Source organism: Pezoporus flaviventris, unplaced genomic scaffold (genome assembly GCF_033815535.1).
Source record: "Pezoporus flaviventris isolate CSIRO_AGI_PZ_B2104156 unplaced genomic scaffold, CSIRO_AGI_Pfla_v1 ptg000213l, whole genome shotgun sequence".
Lineage (NCBI taxonomy): Eukaryota > Metazoa > Chordata > Aves > Psittaciformes > Psittacidae > Pezoporus > Pezoporus flaviventris.
The window spans coordinates 207,075-227,783 of record NW_026892761.1 but is presented as its reverse complement, the minus strand read 5'-3'; the positions used below and the strand labels follow the sequence as shown (position 1 = coordinate 227,783).

The 20,709-nt window shown below is 38.7% G+C and overlaps 2 protein-coding genes across 3 annotated transcripts in view; one reads left to right on the top strand and one right to left on the bottom strand.

Annotated features, from left to right (window-relative positions):
- The window catches only part of CCNDBP1 (cyclin D1 binding protein 1), a 77,788-nt gene extending 60,011 nt beyond the window's left edge, over positions 1-17,777 (top strand). The window contains exons 11-12 of one of the 2 annotated variants that reach the window (XR_009741357.1): positions 13,382-13,507; positions 16,163-17,777. The gene's annotated coding sequence lies outside the window, so the exon portion shown is untranslated. Of the gene's footprint in view, positions 1-13,381; positions 13,508-15,187 lie in introns of both variants that reach the window. The other variant, XR_009741355.1, reaches the window with a different exon arrangement.
- Positions 1,866-15,409, bottom strand: LOC133262579 (protein-glutamine gamma-glutamyltransferase E-like). The gene is made up of 13 exons (XM_061441887.1): positions 15,289-15,409; positions 13,243-13,410; positions 12,686-12,928; positions 12,049-12,167; positions 11,422-11,550; positions 10,150-10,327; positions 9,852-9,987; positions 8,735-8,838; positions 8,002-8,247; positions 6,490-6,795; positions 4,427-4,584; positions 4,085-4,218; positions 1,866-2,182 (listed from the first exon to the last, which is right to left on the bottom strand). The coding sequence occupies exons 1-13, from the start codon at positions 15,296-15,298 to the stop codon at positions 2,035-2,037; spliced, it is 2,079 nt and encodes a 692-aa protein (XP_061297871.1). The 5' UTR covers positions 15,299-15,409; the 3' UTR covers positions 1,866-2,034.
- Positions 17,778-20,709: the final 2,932 nt, after the last annotated feature.

The following is a 20,709-nucleotide window of genomic DNA, read 5'->3' as shown; positions in this document are numbered from 1 at the left end:
CTTTGATACCACAAAGAATAGGAGAGTACTTATTCATGCTAGCCCTAGCCTGAAAAACAAAACCAAAACCAAACTAAAACCACTTTTTCACACTTGGTGTCTCCACTTACATTATAATTCAGAGGTTCTTCCTCCTCTTGGAAATTTCTGGGATGTTCAGGCTGTCAAAGCTTGTTCCAGACTCTGCCTCAAATGGATTTGATTGCTGTTCAGAGCTACTTTAGTTGGTCTTTTTCTCTTTTCCTTAATTCATATTCCTTGGAAACCATAAGAGCCACAAGCCTCTGATGTTACCTGATCTTCACACAGAGTCCTAGTGACAAACCGCATCGACCAGTTCTTAAGTTCAGGTGCTCAGTACTTACAGTGATTGCTTCAGATGTTACACATTGCTCCCACTGGAATATGACGATTTCTTTTCTTCTTCCTTGCTACTCACATAAGTAATTAAATCTCCAAACACTTTTTCTGTCTTAGCTGCAATCACCACCTTTACCTCTGTGTGACACACCCACAGCGGTGCTCACCAAGCCACCAGAACCTCTCTCTTGGACTGGCCTACATCCCAAACTGGCACCTGCCAGTCCACACCTTCACCACAGTAAAGCATCAGCAGCTGCTTTTGTAATCCCTTTGGAATGCAGTGGTCATGGTTCCTAAGTGACTAATGACTTAACACTGTCGCAAATGTTTTTCCTAGCTCAGTTCCACCCACCTATCATCCAAAATGGTTCAAAGTGTTTTATTCCTCCTTTTTCCCTTGACATTACAGTGCAGCTTGCTAACTTTCAGAGAAAAATATATTCTTTTATTCCATTCATCTCCTGAATAATTTTTGTCTGTTGTTCAAGTATTGCACTACCATATCCTCAGGGTAACAAGGCACTTGCATTATTACTACTCTTTACTAGAAAGAGATTGGTATAACTTCCACGAATGTTGTGGAGTCCCTTCTGTGAGTATGTCCAAGTAGGCACACTAAAGTCTATAGTCAGTCTGAACTGGGGCTGCTTAAGTAATAGTGAGGAGTCCCTCTGGCATGTCACAGGTACTTTGTGCCATGTGGTAGAGTTGGGGGCAAATGCTGCCTCCAGGCACTTTTTAAGATCTTATTGGCTTTCTGGTCCAGCAGTCCAAAGTGCAATAGAGCATTAGCTTGACTTTCCATTCAGTTCATCTACAGAGATCATTTTCAGTCAGAGATTGACTTAAGTGGTGTACAATTATTGGCCATAAACCAAGTCACTCGCTGGGCTGCACCTAGTTCACTTGTTCTTGGAACCCAGCTTTTGGCCTTAAATGCTGTCCTCCCATAAAGGGTTTAAGTGAGCTTTACTAAACCTGAATTCTGAAAGATGACTTCCTGATGCACAAGCTATGGTGAAGAATTTCTAATTCTTCTCAAGTTAAAATTTAAGATTACCCTCCCTTTGATTCCCAAAGAAGACTTTCAGCAAGTGCAAAATAGCAGTGTGCAAAATACCATGTGTGTTGAGCCAAGCCATTATCTCCGTGTTTGTCAAATGGCTCTCAAATTGGGCACCACCCAGATTCTTTTTGAACATTTCCTACGCTTCATTTGGTTACTGTAATTTACCAAAAAAGGAAAAATTTCCTTTTTTTCCAGGAATGTATCCTGGCTGCCTTCTAGTATCATGGTTGCAGTAAGGTGAAACAGTGCTTTGAAAGTCCACTGTATATGGCTTTGAATGTGTAAAAATGAGTTTACGAATGTTTCTGCAGATACAAGAAAATTATTTCCAAAGAAAAACAGACAAATGTCAAACTAACAGTCTCTGAATAGAAGGTAAGATGCTCTTCTTATCAACATGGACACTCAGAATGGTAAATGAAGAACTGTTTCTCAGTTTATTTAAAATTACAATGTAAAAATTTGGTGATCTGATGTTCATAACTCCTTATTACAGGAAGCAAGGACTTTGTTTTGCTAATTTTCTCATTATTTTCTTATGCAAGATTTCTTGTGACATTTTGTTCTATTTATACACACACCATTAATTGTATATCTTCATGTTAGTCAATCACATTCACCATCTTAAAGGTCTTGATATCTGCAAATTTATCACAGGAGAAATTAACAAGTAGATGTTTGCGACCCGTCTCAAAAGGGATGAGTTTAAGCTTTGTACTGGATTTCTCACTGGCTTTCACTGGTGGTACACTAAAAGTAGGAGAAAAAGAGAAAAAAAATAAGGAAAAATATAAGCTGTAAACAGGCTTGTGCATCATCTTGACTTTCTTAACTATCTCCCATCTTAAGTAACTCCTGTCAGTTCAGTGTAGGATGACCGTGAAAAGGCCATACAGGACTTGGTTATTTGATATGTATTTAAATACTCAAACCCATGCATTAAGGTCTCTCATGAATACATGATGTGGTGACCAAGATAAGCACACAAAGGTGGACATATTAGTATCATATAAGATAAAGCTTCATGCAGAACAGAGGATGTAAAACACATCACTGAATTATTAAAAAAAAACTAAAAAATAATCTTACACTACTAAGAATGTTATAGAGACTCCTGAATTAGGATAGATTATAGCCTCAAGAAAACCTCAGTGCTTACATGGCAGGAAATTCTGAATGAAAATTAAGATGTTTTAAACCAGTATATTTTATAATTCTTGGAAACTCATGTTTATGGTTTTTCCAAGCAGCCTTACACTGTCATATTGTCTTGTCTCGCCTGAGGATAAAGTTCTATGTGGTAAGGCAACATGAGGTTGCTAAATTCCCTCAGGACAGTTTATGGGGTAGACCATTGCTAGTTGCTCAAGCACAAATGACAGTGTTAAGTTGCTTTGTGCGTTTGTGTTTATATGTGTGTGTATTCAGTTAAAAGTCAGTCCATCCCAGGTATTTTTTAAAAATAACTGCCTTTTCTAGCATATGTAAAAATGTGTGTGCAATTTTGTATATGTACAAAGTGGGGGACAGTCTGAAAAATTCTGTTTCAGTTGTGAAATACTGAAGGAAAAAAAAAACAAGATGCTAAATCCTCAAAGCATAAGAATAGGAACCTGGGATCTATAGTAAAAGGAACCTATTTTATTCCAGTCTTCTTATTCACTATCGCAACACCATCTAATAGTTTCTTGACTTTGTTTATTAATAACCTAACATAATTATTTTGTAAAGTTCTGAAAGGAGAGCTTGAAAATCAGTGTGCCTGTAGTTTAATTCTTGGTTTGGATTTTTTAATTTTTTAATTTCTTTATTAAAACTCAACCCAAACCTTAATTGCAATATTCACCATTTTCCCTATTCTCTTTCTGCTTGCCTTATGGATTTCTGCTGTGCTCAAGTGCCATACTTTAGTAAGGTAAATTCAATCATCTAAGGGATATCTGCTGGTTGTGTTTAGTCTGTTCTTTAAAAGCTATCCTCCTTATATTTGTGATTTATTCTCTCTGGAATAAGCTACACATGAAGTATACCTGGGGTTGCACTTTTTAGAGGTACCACCCTTTGAGATCACAACCTGTGTTGAAGCTATCTGTGTTCATTTTTATACACTTGTGCATCTGCTTTATATGTGTAGGTCTATCTGTTTGATGTAACATAAATTGTTTAGAAGGCTGAACACCAGATTGGCACTTGCAGTCCATTTAATAAAGTGAAGGGGAAAAAAACTCCGTGGTTAATATATGCTATAATTTGTGTATAGTATGGACAGAAACAGTCACATATCCTATTATTGTCCCTATAGTCAGAACAAGAAGGTTCAACCCACCTGGCCTATAGTAGCATAGAAAGCAAAATTTACTGCATGAGTAAGAATGTATTTTTTTCTGAAACTGTGAGTCCTGCTAGATAGGCAGGAAAACAAGTTCTGTCCAATTACGACAGCAATTATTTGACTCCTCAAACTATGCAGGCAAAGCCTAGCTTGGATATAATGGTGCTAAGTTGTGTACTTCATCACGAGATGTTACATTGACTGGCCTCCTAGCAAGAAGAAAGTGCTGTCTCATCCCACTGTTCGCTTCCAGGTCATCCATGCCTACATTCTTGCTCATGTATCTTTAATAGCAGGAAGAAGGCATTTCTTGTACTTACTCTATCTCAAGGATTCCTCTGAGCAGGTCATTGCCTTCTACCTGCAGCACACAGTTCATCAATTCCATATCAATAGGATTGGTAAATATCACTTCCACATCCACTTCTTTATTCACTTGTGCTTCACCAAGTACCTGTGCAAATAAAATGCTTGAGAAGCCAGGTTCTCAGTGTTCTTTTCTGTCCAAGCCTTCTCAGTCATTGGAAGAGGAGGTGTTACGAGATGCTATGATGGGCCATGGCAGAATGTGAGCAGAATATTTTTGGTGAAGAAAGTGCTTATAAGAGCTTATTTTCCCCTTTCTCTGACACTGCGATTAGAGCAAAGGGACAGCAATTTACCTGTATGTCGATGGCAGGATTGTCGAGGGTGATGTCTCTTTGCACTAGCACTTGAATCCCACCTTCTACATGACATAAAGCTGTTACCTGGATCATGTTGTCTGTAGTTAACTGCTGTTGATATTCAGTATACAGTATCTTAATGGGAAATTGTATTTCTGGAAGAAAAAGAAAAAAATAATAAATTCATACACACTTTTATAAGCCCACAGAGTTTCATACCTGAAATTAGTATGTTCTTTTATGTGTCTGGGACTAGGAGGGCCTTCAGCCATCACTGCCAAATTCAATTAATGCAAATCTACTGTTTTGCTATGGAGACTGAGTGTTTTTTTTTCAGTGCAATGTTATCCCTCCTCCATTCCCTACTGCCAGATTGACTGTATTGTCTTCCTCCTAGTTGCTCGGAAAGATAAGACAGCTGAAGTTTAAGGAGTTTACCAGTGCACTCCATTTGTTATAGGACATTATCTGACAGGCCTCATCAGTTCTACTTGCTCATGATACACTGAGATGAGGTGAATGACATCTTTCCGTTTCTTTTGTCTTCCCTAGTCACTTTTTGTTATAATGTGTTTTTATGGTAGTTTCCATGCTGTAGTTCAAATCAAGGAATATTGGATGGGAAGGGGTCTCCTCTGTCTCTGAATCCAGGCCATTTGCACATTATTGACTATTTGTACAATAAACATCAAGTTCAGAAAAAAAGTAGAGTAGCTGTGCTGCTTGTAACACTGTAAGCCACAAAGTACTTTCCAGCAGTAGACAGCAAATGAAAAACAAAGAAAAGATCACAAATCACCAATGCAAACTCCACAAATGTAAGCAAGAAAATGGGGGCAGGGTGAATTTCTTAGATTCATGCAGTAGCAAACAGATTTAACTACAAACCCTAGCAAACAGAGCATACCTCCAGAAGGGGAAAAAATCTCTTTCAATGGTCCCTGCCATCAGATCTGGGGAAAACCCTCCCTGCTGACTGTAAATTCAGCTACTGGTTTAACACAGCCTGTGTGAGTACAAGATACTATGAGGTGCCTTCATGATGTCAGTGCCATTAGGCATATAAACTTTGTCTTCACTGAAAGTCCAGTTCCTAATACTTTAGAGGAAGCTGATAGATCCCAACTTCAGAAATCAAATTACATATTAAAGAAATGAAATATTATTTCTGCTTCTCACTAATGACTCAAAGCCTAATATTAATACAATATACTATCAGTTCCAAATCTGTGATTTTTCAGTTCACTTTAGGGATGCTGATATATATCTATTAATCCCAAGCTCCTAACAGTAACTTAATGTCATCTTTCAACAATACTCATATCTAAGTAGAAAATTTCTTCCAAAAGGTTATCAAACTGCATCTGAAAAAAAATTTAAAGAAAAATCTGACGTCCTTTACTCCTCAACAGTTTTTCAATAGAAAGTTTCTTTTCTGTGGATCTTAGCAGGCTGTTTCAGCTGTTTCTATTCCTCACACTTTAATTCCATTCTCTAATGTGCTAATGAATAAGATTCTTGTTTCTGCTGTTTGCCATGTCCTGTTACCTTTCAGTAGGGCCCCTCATAATTGACCAGAACGCATTTAGTTGGAGTTGATTTCTATGCTCTTATGTTGCCCTTATTTTCTTTATGCAAACTTTGTTAAATGAAACCTCATGTTTACTCACCATCTTCTCTTCCCTTTTTTAGGTAAGTTTTTCAAAATGTGAATACTACTTAAGGAAATGGTGGTGTGAAACATGCCTTTTCAATGTTTATAAGTGTGACTCCAACCCTGGAAGTGTTCAAGGCCAGGTTGGACGAGGCCTTGGGTGATATGATTTAGTGTAAGGTGTCCCTGCCCACGGCAGGGGGGTTGGAACTAGATGATCTTAAGGTCCTTTCCAACCCTAACGATTCTATGATTCTATGAAACGATTTTTTTTCAGCCATTTTCTGCACAGAAATTTAAGATTACATTTTGTTAATTTTTTTTCCCTGGATTTGACCAGCTTCTAATGCCCATTTACTGATAAAATAATTTTACAGCTACGATTAAGAGTGTTTTGAAAAATTACCTTCCTTGGGAGACAGAGTGGCAGATATGGAGTCCTTCCTGATCTCATGAACTGGTCTTCTAGTGTACACAGTGCTCCAAGCAGTCATATTTACATGAACAGTCTTAGCATCGGACTGTAAGTTTTCAAGAACCAGAATTAGACTGAGGTCTTTGCCAACTTCTAAAGGGCCAGCCACCTTGAACCTCCCTGAGATGTCAGGCTTTTGATCGATTTCCTGTGGCTTTGGTGCTGTAGGATCAAATTTATCCTCAAGTCCCAGCTTCTTACGGGCTTTTTTAAAAACATCTCTTTCTTTTGTAGAGCCTGTCAGAGACAACCATGAAATTTATTCTTAGTGGTTAACATGCATCTCTTATTTTATGTACGCTAGAGACAAACCAGCAGAATGTCGCATCTGTACTTGCAGATGAACAGAGCCTCTGTTTTCTACAGCCACACTTGATTTTCTGGTACTGCCATTAGTAATGTCACTGCCCCTCTAATAGCTTTTCTTTTCGGTAACACAAAATCTTAAGTCCGAAGTTGCTCACTCTTCCCATTTCTCTCCCTCTATATGGTTGTAATAATTAGAAATGTACTCTTAATTTGCTAATAGAGAAAAGGCCCTGATATAAGGGAAGGCTGATAGCACTATGTGGTGGGTTGATGTGGCCAGCAGCCAAACATCAACCCAAGTCTCTCTCTCACTTCCCATTGCTGCAGGATGGGGAGAAAACAAAGGAAGGCGAGAAGGCTCATAAATCAAGATAATGACAATTCAACAGGGAAAGCAAAAACTGCACATGAGCAAAGCAAAAAGAATAATATTTTCACTACTACACATGCACTCCATGCTACAGAAGGCAGATGTTCAGCCACTTCCTGGAAAGCAGGGCTTCAACACATAGGATGGTTGCTTGGGAATACAAATGCCATAACCACAAAGGCCCCCACTCTTCCCTCCCCATTTCCTCCACCTCTTGCTGAGCTGTTGTTGCTGAGCACTGGCATGGACTATCCCTTTGGTCAGTTTGGGTCCACTGTCCTGGCTGGGTCCCCTCCCAGCCTCTTGCCCACCTTCACACTATTTACTCACTGTAGCAGCAAGGTTTGACCCTTTGAAAGAGTTGCTTTTCCTAGACTAAAAGTGCTGATTTAGTTTAGGTTTCTTTAAGAGGCCTTTCATTCTGGTGTCAAATAACTGGACTGTAGACTAATTTTCACAAAGCAGAGGCAGTCAGTAAACATTAGCAGCAGGTAGGTGGAACAGTGAATGTTCTGCTCAGGGATACTTACACTTCCTTTACTTAGGTCCCACAAAGCAACTCCATATCAGAAAGGGCAAGGCAGTATTTTTTTATTCTTTACCTTCTCTTCCCTTTTCTTTTAGAACTTAATAAACTGAGTATAAACTTTGCTCCTACCTTTATAGTTGCCCAAAATTGACACTTAAGAGACTCCTAGCCTAAGTTTATATGTGTTTGGGGATGAAGTAGCTATGTAACCAGAAGAACCAGTGTTTTTATTTACCTTCTTCATATTTATAATCAGTTGTGACATCCACACGATCATCTCTACCAACTGCCTTTGTGCTGATGAATTGGCCAATTACAGTAGACTTAGAGAACATTAATGTTTTCTTTCCAGTTGTGGCCTCATAATTCCAGTACATACAGTCAGCATTCACTTCTGCAAATACGAATGGACAGTCGTAGTCCAGATCCACATCTCCTTCTTTGATGGCATTCCGTGAGGCAGGACCACACTGATAAATTCCTATGGCATCAAAAAAAAAAAGCTGACCTAATCAACTCTCTGACAGTAAGCAGATTACTAGACAGATATCTATCAATGACTCCTGGATTGCTTAGTGCTGTTGTCCAATTCTAGCCCTTTCACCCATACAGACCCTCATACCAGGCCAAGAAGCATCAGTGTATTTTGTGTTTATGCTGAAGTGACACTTGATTTATTTAATATCATTCCTTGATTTTCAGTAACTCAGGATGCCTACATTGGAAATGTAGGAATTGCTTCAAAAGACTGCTCCTAGAAGTCTAGTTTGTTTCTTGGCACCCACAAGTAATCTGAGGCTTTTCTAATGCAACAGATAAAGTATTCTTTTCTGCCACTTTCTTTCTGAGCAGGATGAGGAATTACTTTTTACAGTGGTTTTACTTTCTTTTTTTTTCTTCCCCCTTCTCTCTGAAGATGAGTGACTTTATAATTTTTCACCATTATTCTTGAAATTAAATCTGTGTACCTCCACTTTCTTCTTGGGGAGTTGCATCTAGAACTTGCCATCCACTGTATGAGGGGCCCAAATCATGGCGGGAAAACCAGCTTTCATTCCAGACATGGAAATTCCTATGTACAAAAATGAACAAAGTAAGCTACTAGTATGTATGTCTAAATTGCTGTTGGAATGGTTCACATCTGTTAATCAGACAGTTAAATGTATTAAATGCCTTACTTTGCATAGGTTCTTGTCTGAGACTGATTCCATTCTGATCTTAACTGGATTAATTGAATATTGTGGAACAGACATAAATGTTCAAAGGCAGAAAGCAAATTTATAAAATTATACAAAATGTCTTGAGCCAGTTTTTCTCTAAAAGTTCTGAGCACATGCACTTCTTTAGTTTTAGCTGGTTTACTTATAGCACAGTGCTGCAGTTAGCACTTATATTTAGAATGGGTCCAGAACAAGCAGAGGAGTAAAGGCAAAAAATGAAGGACTGGGACTGCACCCATTCTTTGCTGAGTACAAGCTTGTTTGAATTTCATTGATGCTCAGTAGTGGCATTAATTATATTATTTTCACTGTTAATGATGTCACTGAAAAAAAAAAAGTCAGTGAAGCTGGTTCTGTTGAACTTTTACAGTTTTAACATGAACTTGTTTTGAAGAATAGTTCCAAACTAAGTAAAGTCCAACTGTTTGATATTTGCAGTGTAATATCACAAATTTTCAGTCATCTGTGGTATCGTAACTGTTAACTTTGCCTGCTCTGGCTTCAGTTAGCTGTTGTAACTCAAGTCACAATTCTGCTTAACCAAAAAAAGAGCACCAAGGTTTGTTATTTTTTTTTGTATTATTGGTAATTATTTTGTATTATTTTATTATAATTAAATTATTATATTTTGTATTACTTGTTATTATTATTTGTATTCTTTTGCAGTATTGCAAGATTTTTTCATATATTGTCTTATTTTGTAGTATTATATTGCATTATTTTTAATTGATCCACAGTGTTTGTAGTTGTTTTTAAGGCAACATTTAAGAAGGTGACAAAACATTTGTCATTAGAATCTGTATTCTGCACCTGAAGACTGTATAGGCATTGAGAGGTCCTACCATTAAATATCATAAAGCCTTACCATATGCTGTCAGCTGACTGGTCCAGTTGATTTCCAGAAGCATCGTAAAACTCATCTACACGCAGATTTCCATCTGCATCATGGGCAGAACTGAAGTTTGTAATTGTACGAGTGGGAATCCCCAGACATCTAAGCACTAAAGAGTGAATAGAAAGACAGTCAGAAAGCAGTATTTCTGGAATATGAAGTTTCATATGACATACTAATGTCTTGAAAGGCTTTCATGCGTGAAGTATTATCAGTGCTTCTTTTAATAGAATCTGTTCAGTGTCAGTTATGTGCATGGTATAAAACATACCTGTAGTCAATACCGCTGCAAAAACCCAACATTGTCCATATCTAACAGGTTTGAATCCTGATTTCTTCCAGTTTTGCAGGATTTCACCACTTCCAGTCCAGCTGTTTGGACTTTTTCCGCCCTCATAATTTCCACTCCAGTTTCCTAGCAGCACCCCTTGGTCATCATTGGCATTCACCTATAAAAATAGTCACTAAAATTACGATGAGATAATTAAGAGTTTACAATAAATGTGATAGCATTTGGGGAGCAGGAAGGAGAAAAGTCTCAAATGACATTTTAGTGGACAAAAGTCCATTGCTTCATGCAGCTTATCTTTTTAGGGAAATTAAGTATGTGTCCTCTCAAGAAATGGAGAGCATTTAATCACTGTTTCTCCTACTCAAATATACAGTAGCATCAGGCAAGAAGGCAAACACCAGTTTTCAGTGAACCTTCCTGACATGAGGTGGCTGGCAACTTCACCACTGGTTGAATGGCATCATCAAAGCATATCATGCAGCTACATTAGAAAAAGTGTGAGCAGGAGACTGACAGAAGCCGTAGCCCCCTTTCATTATCCCTAGCAAGGCTGTGCCAGGAATCCTCTATCCACTTTAGGGTCTCTCAGTTCAAGGGGATATTGAGACACTGAAGAAGGAGGGCATGAGTCAGGGGCCCTGGAGCACAAAATCTACAAGGAGAAATTGAGAGCACTCAGCTAGTTCATTCTGGTTAAGAAGGGGATAAAGAGAATGGAATAGCAGCTTACAAGTACTTGAATGGAGCACACTAAATTGTCAGATTACAACTTTTCTCTGTGCTGGCAGGTTATATTACAAGGGGCAGTGGCAGGAAGTTATAGGTTGGGAAAATCATGTTTGACATAAAAGAAAAATTTCTCACTAAGAGGGTAGTGCAGCTCTGGACCAGGCAGCCAGAGAGGCTGTGAAATCCGTGGCTGAGCTGATCTAGCACCACTGTAGTTCCACTTCAAATGGAAGGTTGGACTAAAGACCTCCAAGGGTCTCGTCCTTTTACATACCACCCCATGTCTTATAATTTCAGTTTGACCACTGGATATCAAAGTGTAAGTGTCAGAAACACTGCAGATGACATAAATCTGGCAGGCTTAGATCAAAGGACCACCTAGATGTTTCTTTGGCCCGCATTTTTGGTGCATACAGTCAGTGGCCTAAATTTCTGAGAACTTACATATACTTACTTTCACTTAGTTTTCTGCTACAAAGAACAGTGAGTTGGTAGCTTGGACTTTTTGAACATGTTGCTTACCATTGCACTGAGAACACGGCCCAGGTATTTGGGGTCATTTCGGTGAGATACATCTGTGGCAGGATCCTGACGATAGTTTAAGCTTCGATCCAGCATGGAAAGGCAAATATTGAGAATATCTCCTTGAAACTATGTTAGATAGAGAAGTAAGTTAGTGTTCTGGAATTACTAATAATCAGGATAAATAGAGCCATGTGAGCATTTAATTTTTTTTTTTTACTTGCTTAAAGAAATGCTGCAGCTCAGCCAGGAGTTGCCATATAAAAAGGCAGCCTGAGCAAACTGTGAAGGTTAGACCTCAAAGAGCTTTTCAGAAATTGGAATCTGTGGACTTAAGGCTGGGTCTTTGACTCTTAGCATTGCTACAGTACTTTACTGCCCAGCAGACACTAAGGTTTCTGCTGGCTGCTCCTCCGAGTCCTAGGTAACGTCACTGACTAGTCAATTACAAATCTTCATATTAATCAATATAACAGGGCTTGGCACAAGTTCTGATTTCAATACCACAGTGTCCTCCTCTACAGAGGTGTATGTGATGAACTGGAAAAAGCAAACAAGCCCTTGTCACCCAGTTCATGTGCAAACCAGAGCACAGAACACTGTCTAGTGCTTCAGTGCCGCATTTACCTGGCCGAAGTTCCATCCAAAGCTGTTGATATGATTTTTATTGCCCGCAAAAATGATGCCAAACTCTTCTAGCACATATTCCTCACATTCAGCCTTGTTAGGCATGAACACATCATCACCTGAAAAACCAAAACAGTCTACAACCACAGTCTCCATTACAATGTGCAACCCACTCATTTTCCATCAGTAAGAGCGCTTGCAGATATCCACCCTTTGCTGTTCTTGCTGTTACAAATGGATCATGTTACAAATGAAACTCAGGGTGGGTGGGGAGTGTCTGAGTGAAGACAGAGGTATGACACTCAAATCTGGGAGAAGATGGCAACTGGTAGATATGACTCTTGGTTCTGCAGAGACCAGACGCGTTCTTCTGTACTTGTGCAGAAGTAGGAAAGCTCTGCCAAAAGCATAACTTAATCTTTTAGGACAAGAAGCTTTCTAGTAAGCACATGATATAGAGCCGGTTTTATGTACCAGAAGGTCCTAACAAACTGTTAAGCCCTATTCTCACTGATACATTATGTGGTGTATCTTCAGCCCCCATATTAAATAAGCATAGATCAAATGGAGAAGCTGCAAATATTAATGAAGCTACAAGCAATTTAGTTCTTTCTGGGGAAATCCAACATGTTCTTACCTGAAGACCAAGGGTTAAAGAGCAAAACAAAAGTGCCAAGGATTGCTGGAGAGGAGCTGCCACTTGAAGTAGTTTGAACACTCAGTTTGTAACGTCCAATGACAGCATTAGGTGGGCTGGAAATGGAGATGCTCACAGAGCTGGAACTGGTAGACTGCAGGATTGCACTCCAGCTCTCTGTGCTCATTGTGCTGGAGATACCAAATGTGACCTGGGTCTTAGCCAGCTTTGAGGGTTTTGGACCTTTTGAGGAAAATAAACAACATATATTTTTTCCCCCAGCTTGCTGAAATACTGATTTAGTTGTCAATAAACTCAGAAGGGATGTAACCCTCCCCTCTGATGAATTTGTGCCATACATTGGAAACTGAAGGAAGCTATCACTGCTAGCTGAGATGTGAGCAGTACAACAAACACCTCAAACGCTTACTTCCATTATGGTGTGAACCAGCATGTTGGCTCTGAGGAATTACCTTGCTGCCCTGTACTGCGTATCAGGCCAAAAGAGTGTCACAAGATAGCATTACTCTTTCTGTGAAAGAAGTTGGAAGCCATACCTGTTTCTGCGATGAATGTTAAATTTTGTTCAGGCTGTCCTGTTCCATTGAAGGTGACAGTGAAGGCCTGTCCTCTCCTCACAATTAACTCTTCGCTAGAAAATTTACTTGTGTGGTGATCTCTTGCATTTTCTTTCAGGTGCCAGTTGGTACTTGGCTGCGTTGCAGCTATAAAAAGTGAGAAGAGCAAGAAAACTTGAAGAGGGACATCCAAGGGGGAAGGAGCACAGACACACTCTCAAGAATTGCATGTTACTTTCTACAGGTAACTTCTACCCATGTGAGGCTTCCACCAAGAATAGAAATAACTTATTTATAGCATTTTGTTATTTTTAATTGTTATTTTTTCAAGTGAGACTCCACCTTGTGTAGTTCTGTTAGAGATTATCTGCATAATTAAATATAGAAGGAATAGCGTATCTGGTACTAAAGGAAAATCCGAAAGGCATCTAAGAGTGGAGAACCCTAGGAGAATTGAATACTTGTGAGTTACTTAGATAAAGAATCTGGCTGAACTCAGCTAATTCCAATCATGGTGCTTTACTAATGTAAGCATAGCCTTGCTGCTTCTGAATAAAAAATAAAGACGCCTGATTGAGCTGAGAAACACACGTTTTAAACCATGACGTTTTTAGCCCCATTTATGTGTCATGTACCTCTGATATAACTGACAGCTGCTATCTGTGGGAAGCGCCCAACAAGAATATATTGATGGACGCTGGTCTGTTATTTGGCAGTGGGAGAGATGGCAATATTGGAGAGAACACTACTAAAATAATGTATGTGAAATAATATGTTGCAGAAAGCTTTTGTATGTGAACTGTGGCTTCAGTCAGAGGCCAGAGAACAAGCATCTGAGATTGGTTTGGCTCTGGCATCATTAGAGCCTATGACAGTTCTCTAGTAGAAGCTCAAATGTTTTAAATGAAGTGCAGAAGTACAGAAGAAAAAGCGATTTTTAATTTTTTTTTCCTAAGGGCACTATGTGCTTTTCAAAAATATTTTTATTTTTCTCCATCCTTCCCCCCCAGCCCCAAAACGCAAGACTAGGCAAGAGTAAGAGTGTGGTCGTTAGTAGGGGAACACAATTATCCTGTGCCATTATTCAGTAAAAAATCATTATCCCATGTTCAACCAGATTTATTAGTGTAAAGATATTTTTAAATAGATTTTAAAGACATGAGCTTAAGTTTATCAAGTTTAGGTAAGTCTTGAAATAACTACAGCAATGAAGTCACAGTTCAGATGTGGGGAACATCTTTTTTTACAGCAGCAGGGTGAGCAGAACATACTTCAGTTTTTCAGGAACATACCTATTTTAAAAAAACCCCACATCTTTAGAACCTTAGCAGTTAATCACATCTATTCTAGAACAAGCTGAGAGATAGGGAAGATGTTTCTTTAGAAAGGCAGGAGTTATCTGGCAAGGTTGGAAAAGCAACTTGGGACCATTTATAATAATTATTAGACTTGTCAATTTACATGCTTACAAATATTTGCATGTAAATAAATAAAAAAAAAGCCTATTGCAACAAACAGACCCCTGAAAAAGATCCTCTAAATTTTTGTATCCTCTCTGCTTTAACTTCAGGTTTCAACCTTCTCTTCGTATTGTAGCCTCCCTCAGCCTTTGCAACAACACCTTCAAGTTCTGCTTTGTTTTTCTCTTGTGTCACATTTGACAGTCTCTCATTTTCATTTGCCTGGCAACTTCAAATATCTACAGACTTTCCCTTCTTTCCTATTTGCAAAGTAAAGTACAGAATTTTTCCATCAGATAATACGCTTGCTCTCCAGAATCTCATTCTGATAATCTTGCTTTCCCCATGCAATTGGGAAAAAATGCAATGCCTGTGAAAAATCCTTCTCTGAACTCTTGATGGAGGAATTTTTCTCTTCCTTCTTTCCCACCACCCCCTCCCTACATTGGATCAACCCTCCTTAGAGAAGTTGTGATCTTTCAGTGTCCATTACAGAGCTGAGTATGAGGTGTGGATGTAAGAAAATAACAAGCAGCACCACAGAAGGGGCTTCCTCCTTGCTCACCTTGGCCCATATCTGATCAATATGTCCTGTATAAGCAGCTCTGAAGCTTTCCTCTGAATGGCCTCCTTTACTTCTGTTGTCTCACAGAATGGCCGGTGCCTTTCACTTGTTTAAAAGTCTAGGTGTAAAGGTGCCTGTTTGCAATATTTCCTGTGGGGTGGAGCTTGAATAACCTTCTTTTCTCCCCAGCCTTTATCTTACCAACAAGGCTTGAGGATTCATTTTTCATTCATTTTTTCACTCTCTTAGTCCCCACATCCTGATCTCATTTCCTTGCAATTTAACAACTGAAGCTTGGACAACATTTATTCCTAACAGTCTGGCCATTCAAGAGTTTCTTAATGTATTCAGACTTAAAAGAATATTGGCATTTAGCTGCTTTTCTTTCTGTTACAATTATAAATTTACAGGAACAGCATAATTACTTCTTGCACCACATTGTTTTTAACTTGTAATACTTCATGAGCAACATTTACAGTGACTTCTTTAAATTAATTCACTGAATCCATTGTTTTCCACACGCTGATTATTTTTTTTCCTGCTGCATTGTAATAATCACAAAGCAATGAGCAAGCTGTTGCCTCTGCCCCAAATTTAATCAGGCTAAAGAACCAATTTTTCACTTATCACATAATTACTCTTTAACAATGTCAAACAGACAAGCACTCCATGTCATATTTGCATGACACACTACAGAGATGATAGGTAAGTTCATTTGTGACTTGTAATAAAATAGCTATCATTGTTTTCAGCTGGTATACTACTATTTTTTTTTTCATAGGATATCTCAGAACATGCAACTGGCAATGCCAATTTGTGTACAAAAATCTTCTCCTTAATTTCAAGGAGAGTGATTTTTGCTTATGCTTTGCAGGTGGCTCCACTTTCTGTTAAGAGGGAGACTAATTCTGATACTTTTATGAAACAACCTGTAAAATTTCTCGTACTCAGTGCACAGCCTTAAGGATGCCTCTGAGTGATACTCATTATGCTGGACTGCTCACAGCTATGTGCCTTCCCAAATTCAGAGTTTCAATTAGCTGTGCTCAGTATTCAGCAGCCCACATTGTTCCGTTTTCAGGTTTGGATTATGTTTGGAAACTCTAGAATTGGAACTTGGTCAGCCCATTTCATATACAGACATATTTTAATCATATTTTGCATAAAAGAGTGTTATTAGAGCAAACATTTTTTAACTGGGTATGATTCAGACTACTGCTTTGAATTTCTGTTTATTAATAATATTTAGTCTTAAGAGGGACTATATTTTTATCATACACAAAGCCCAACTGTGATTTAAAAATTGTAATACTTTAATTCTAAAATTTAAATTTCTTAGAATTTAATTTTAAAATGTTAAGTCCGAACTTCAGAGATTAAAAGATGTTAAGCTACACTCTCCTACCCATACTTTTAAATTCTCTTAAATGACACACTAACAATTTTTAGAATAGATTTTATTTAATATTTCAGCCTATCCTTGGATACATAGAAACTGTTTCTCTTTGTGTCAAGATTAGTTACTGTTGAAAGAAAGAAAAAAAAGGAAAGAAAAGAGAAGTCAGCAGTTATTCACCATATAGCTGCTGATGCTGATTTGGTCACATATTTTGCCTTTTTTGTGTGATGGCAGTAGTGTGCTGGATATCACTGTCCTCTATCAGTCAATGGCATAATTGGTTTTGGTATTTGATGGTATGATAGTACAGTTATAAACAGTATGTTCTAAAAACCAGATGCAGTCCATTTATTCTGGAAGATAATATGTCAAGGAGAATAAGTTGTGTCTGTTACTTCAGCTTCTGGTGCTTATCACCAGCTCTGGCTAAGTTGCCTTTCAGATCTCTCCTGTGCTTTGTTTGTGAAACAGATGAATGATACATAACGGACTGTGGGATTAAAGATTATGGGCAAAGCTTGCGAATGAGGGTTGAATTAATGTGAAATATGAGAAATATTAACACTAGTCAGAATACTAGTCAAACAAAATGCATCTGACCCAGATTGTTTCCTGTAAGACAAGTGGTATTTGCAGAGCTTGCATGGTGGCTGTAAATGTAACGATTGCACAGCTAGGTGCTTGAAACTGGTGGACAGCAAGAGAAGATTCTTTTGGACCTCAAAAAGCAAAAGCTCTAAGACATTTTAGGATTTTGTTTCACATGCCCAGAATAAACTATATCAGGATCATATTTGCAAACTGTTTCTGTCATATAACACCCAACATCCTTTTCCAAAGATACCCACATTTCTTTCCTCATTGCAGTGATTGTGTTAAAGAAACATATAGTAGAAGAGTTCAGAACTGACTAGTGAAGGACATCTTTTGCAGTAGACTGATTTCCCACAATTCTCTCCTTTTTTTGTATTGCTGTTCTCTTCACCACCAACTCTGTATGAATACACAGGAACACTTGAATTCTATTAAATGTTACATACTATTAATTGTGCCTTTGTTTCGGCATAAGAAATAAATCCCTAGAATAGCCCACTTGCTCCTTTATTCTTTCTGAGCACAGCTCTTTCTTGCATACCCATGAAGCACCATGCTACAACCGTATGCCCATGACTCACTAAGGACTGCTTCAGTACCCTGAGGAGTTTGGGCTATTCTGTCTCCCCCCACATTCCCTTGTTAGATAATTAAGCAAGAAATTTTGTCAACAAAGCCCACTCCTGCCATCCCAGATACAGGAATTGTTTTTTTACAGTTATACTGCATTTGTGAACCACACTAGGGAGAAACCTGGGCCCCTAGAACAGTGGTGTGACTGACTCGCATCAGCAGCCTTCGGGACTAGTACTCCAATGTAGATTGTTCAAGTCCATATGAAAAAGCATTTGGCTCTCTTCTGGACCCTATTATGTTGTCCAAGACGTCTTACTTTCTGCCTTCGTCTTCCGTTTGCAATGCCCCAAATAGCAGGGGCATTTTGAACTTTGAAGCCTGCAGCCTGCTGTAGTCCGAAGCCTCCCCAAAGTTCTCCAACAGACTTTGAAGGCAGCCAAACTTGACATGGTCAGTTTCCATATTGTCTATGTAAAGTAGGATACGCTGTTAGCTGGGCTCATTTCTTTCATTTGGATCTTGATTCATTCCAGATAAGATGGCTTGTTCCAGAAGGGAGACTGTCAGTGACACAGTAGTGACATGTACTATTAAGTGAACTTCACACAGGAATAAGCCGAACTGACAGTGTACAGACTGGGATGGATCTATGCTAGGTTCCCTGGATAGCTCCCTCATAGTCACACACAACCTGTTATTTATAGCCTATTACATTTAAATGTATTTCCCTACTTCTCCCGCTTATGCACACGTCTCATCAGTCGGAATGGAGTAAAGACATTATTTGGAAATTCTAACTTCCAGCTACTGTGGCACACTCATCAGCAAAGAATACCTCTTTGCAGGCTCCCATCACTATGTCACTCTGCTGATTTCTTCTAAGAATATGACACGCTGTCCCATTCTGCAGTCAAGCACTCTTAATTCTAATACAAAACCAAGATGCTTGCAGGTGTGACTCATGTCTTAGTTATAATGACAATGAAGCTTAAAAGTGACAGACAAAAGCTGAGATAAAATTGCTGAATCCTAAGTAGCGGTAGCATCCTGCAGACTATCAAAACCCTTAAAAAATAACACAATGGAATTTATAGATTCTTTATAGATGCTTTTATGCATTTATATGCTTTTCTTTATGCACTATCTTCTAGATTCTGTTGAAGTAGATCCATTAGAGATTGGCCCACAGATGCATTAAAAGTTTAGAGGAAAAAAGTGTGTATATTTACAGGATGTGTGTGTCGGAGGGTGTGGAAGGAGGGGGAGAGAGGGAGAGTGAAAAATGATGTGCACACACACCTGCACACAGACCTTTACAGTTTTTCACATCACAATTGTGTGTAGCACTGTGAGGAGCATTCCTGGCATTTTTGACATGTCTAACTGAACTTGGGCTTGGATATTTCTTAGGCTGTGGGTATGTCACAAGCAAGTGGTGAGCATCATCAGCAAATACCTGTTTGTTCAGTAAATGCTGCTATTGCTTCTTGCATTTTGTGCAATGAGAAAATTGTGGTTAAGAAGAGACTGGTATTTGACACTTAAAGAGGAAGTTTTTAGGAATCACCTTGCTAAAATGTCTTGGCTAAATTATTGGCAAATCATTGCTTAAGAGGATGTGTTACAATGCAGAAACAACTGGTTTGTGGGTTTTTTGCCACTGCTGTAGATGGTTTTTAGTGTCCACTTTACCGTATAGTTCTTTTGTTAAAAAACCAAAAAAATTACTTTTCTACTCAGTCCAGTCTTTCAGCTTGACTTGTCAAATTGTGTTTTGCCATTTATTTACGCTCTGCACAGTGGAGGACATTTATGAGGGAATGAATAGCCTTGTGACCATTGTATGCACCTCATTCCCTCCCAGTCTATGTTCCACTTTTAAACAGGTGAACACTTAGATGGCATTACACTTGGCAGATGCATTGAAGCAGTCATTAATTACACACTATCAGGCCAAGCAAACAGCAGACACTGTTGAGCGATGCTAGCACAACAAGATCAGATGAATAACACAAATTATTTTATATTATGTTAGATGGATGAACACTTGTGTCCTAAGAGTTTGTGCAATCAATTCTCCTAAAACTGTGAGAATGGGGTAACTGTGCCTATTTCAACCATGGGAGGAAAACAGTGCCTGTCCTTTCTGCACTCAAGCCTAGGCTCTGTAGATGGTTGGTTTTTATTAATTTCCTGAGCTTTTCAAACCTGTCACATAAAGCCATCACAGCACGAACTCTATGCACAGAAGGGATAAACTGGTGTCATCTGCACTCAGGCCTCACCATACATTTTTACAGAGGTCCTAGCTAGTCAGGCCTAAGCAAAACCACAGCCAACCTTGCTGAAGTGGATTGACTTAATATCTTTCCTTCTAATACCTTACTGCTGGACATCTGCTTGCTTTGTCTGTATTTTAAAGTTCTTTTGTCTTTCACAATGACTTTAACAGGTATTTAAAATGGCATTGCAGTTTGCTGACTCTGAATCTGCAGGAAGGAATCTAGCCTATAGCTTATTCTTGGCACATATATTCTCATTAAACAAAAGATTCATTCATACCTGAACTACTCTCTGTTACATTAAGTTTCATGCTAAAAACCAGTCTGCAGTTTGCCATAACTTCTTTTGCTCTATTTGTGGTTTTATAATGTTTAACTCCAGCATGATAGTGGATGGATTATCTTCTTTTCCTTGTTTGTGTCTTTTGGAAAATGCAGGAAAGAAAAATACTGAAACAACCTATTCATAATCTCGAAATGTAGTGTACTCCAACAATTCAGAGCCCTTTACAAAACACAACCCCAAAGAGAAAGCTGACATTACATTACCAGTTGCCCGTTCCTTATGCA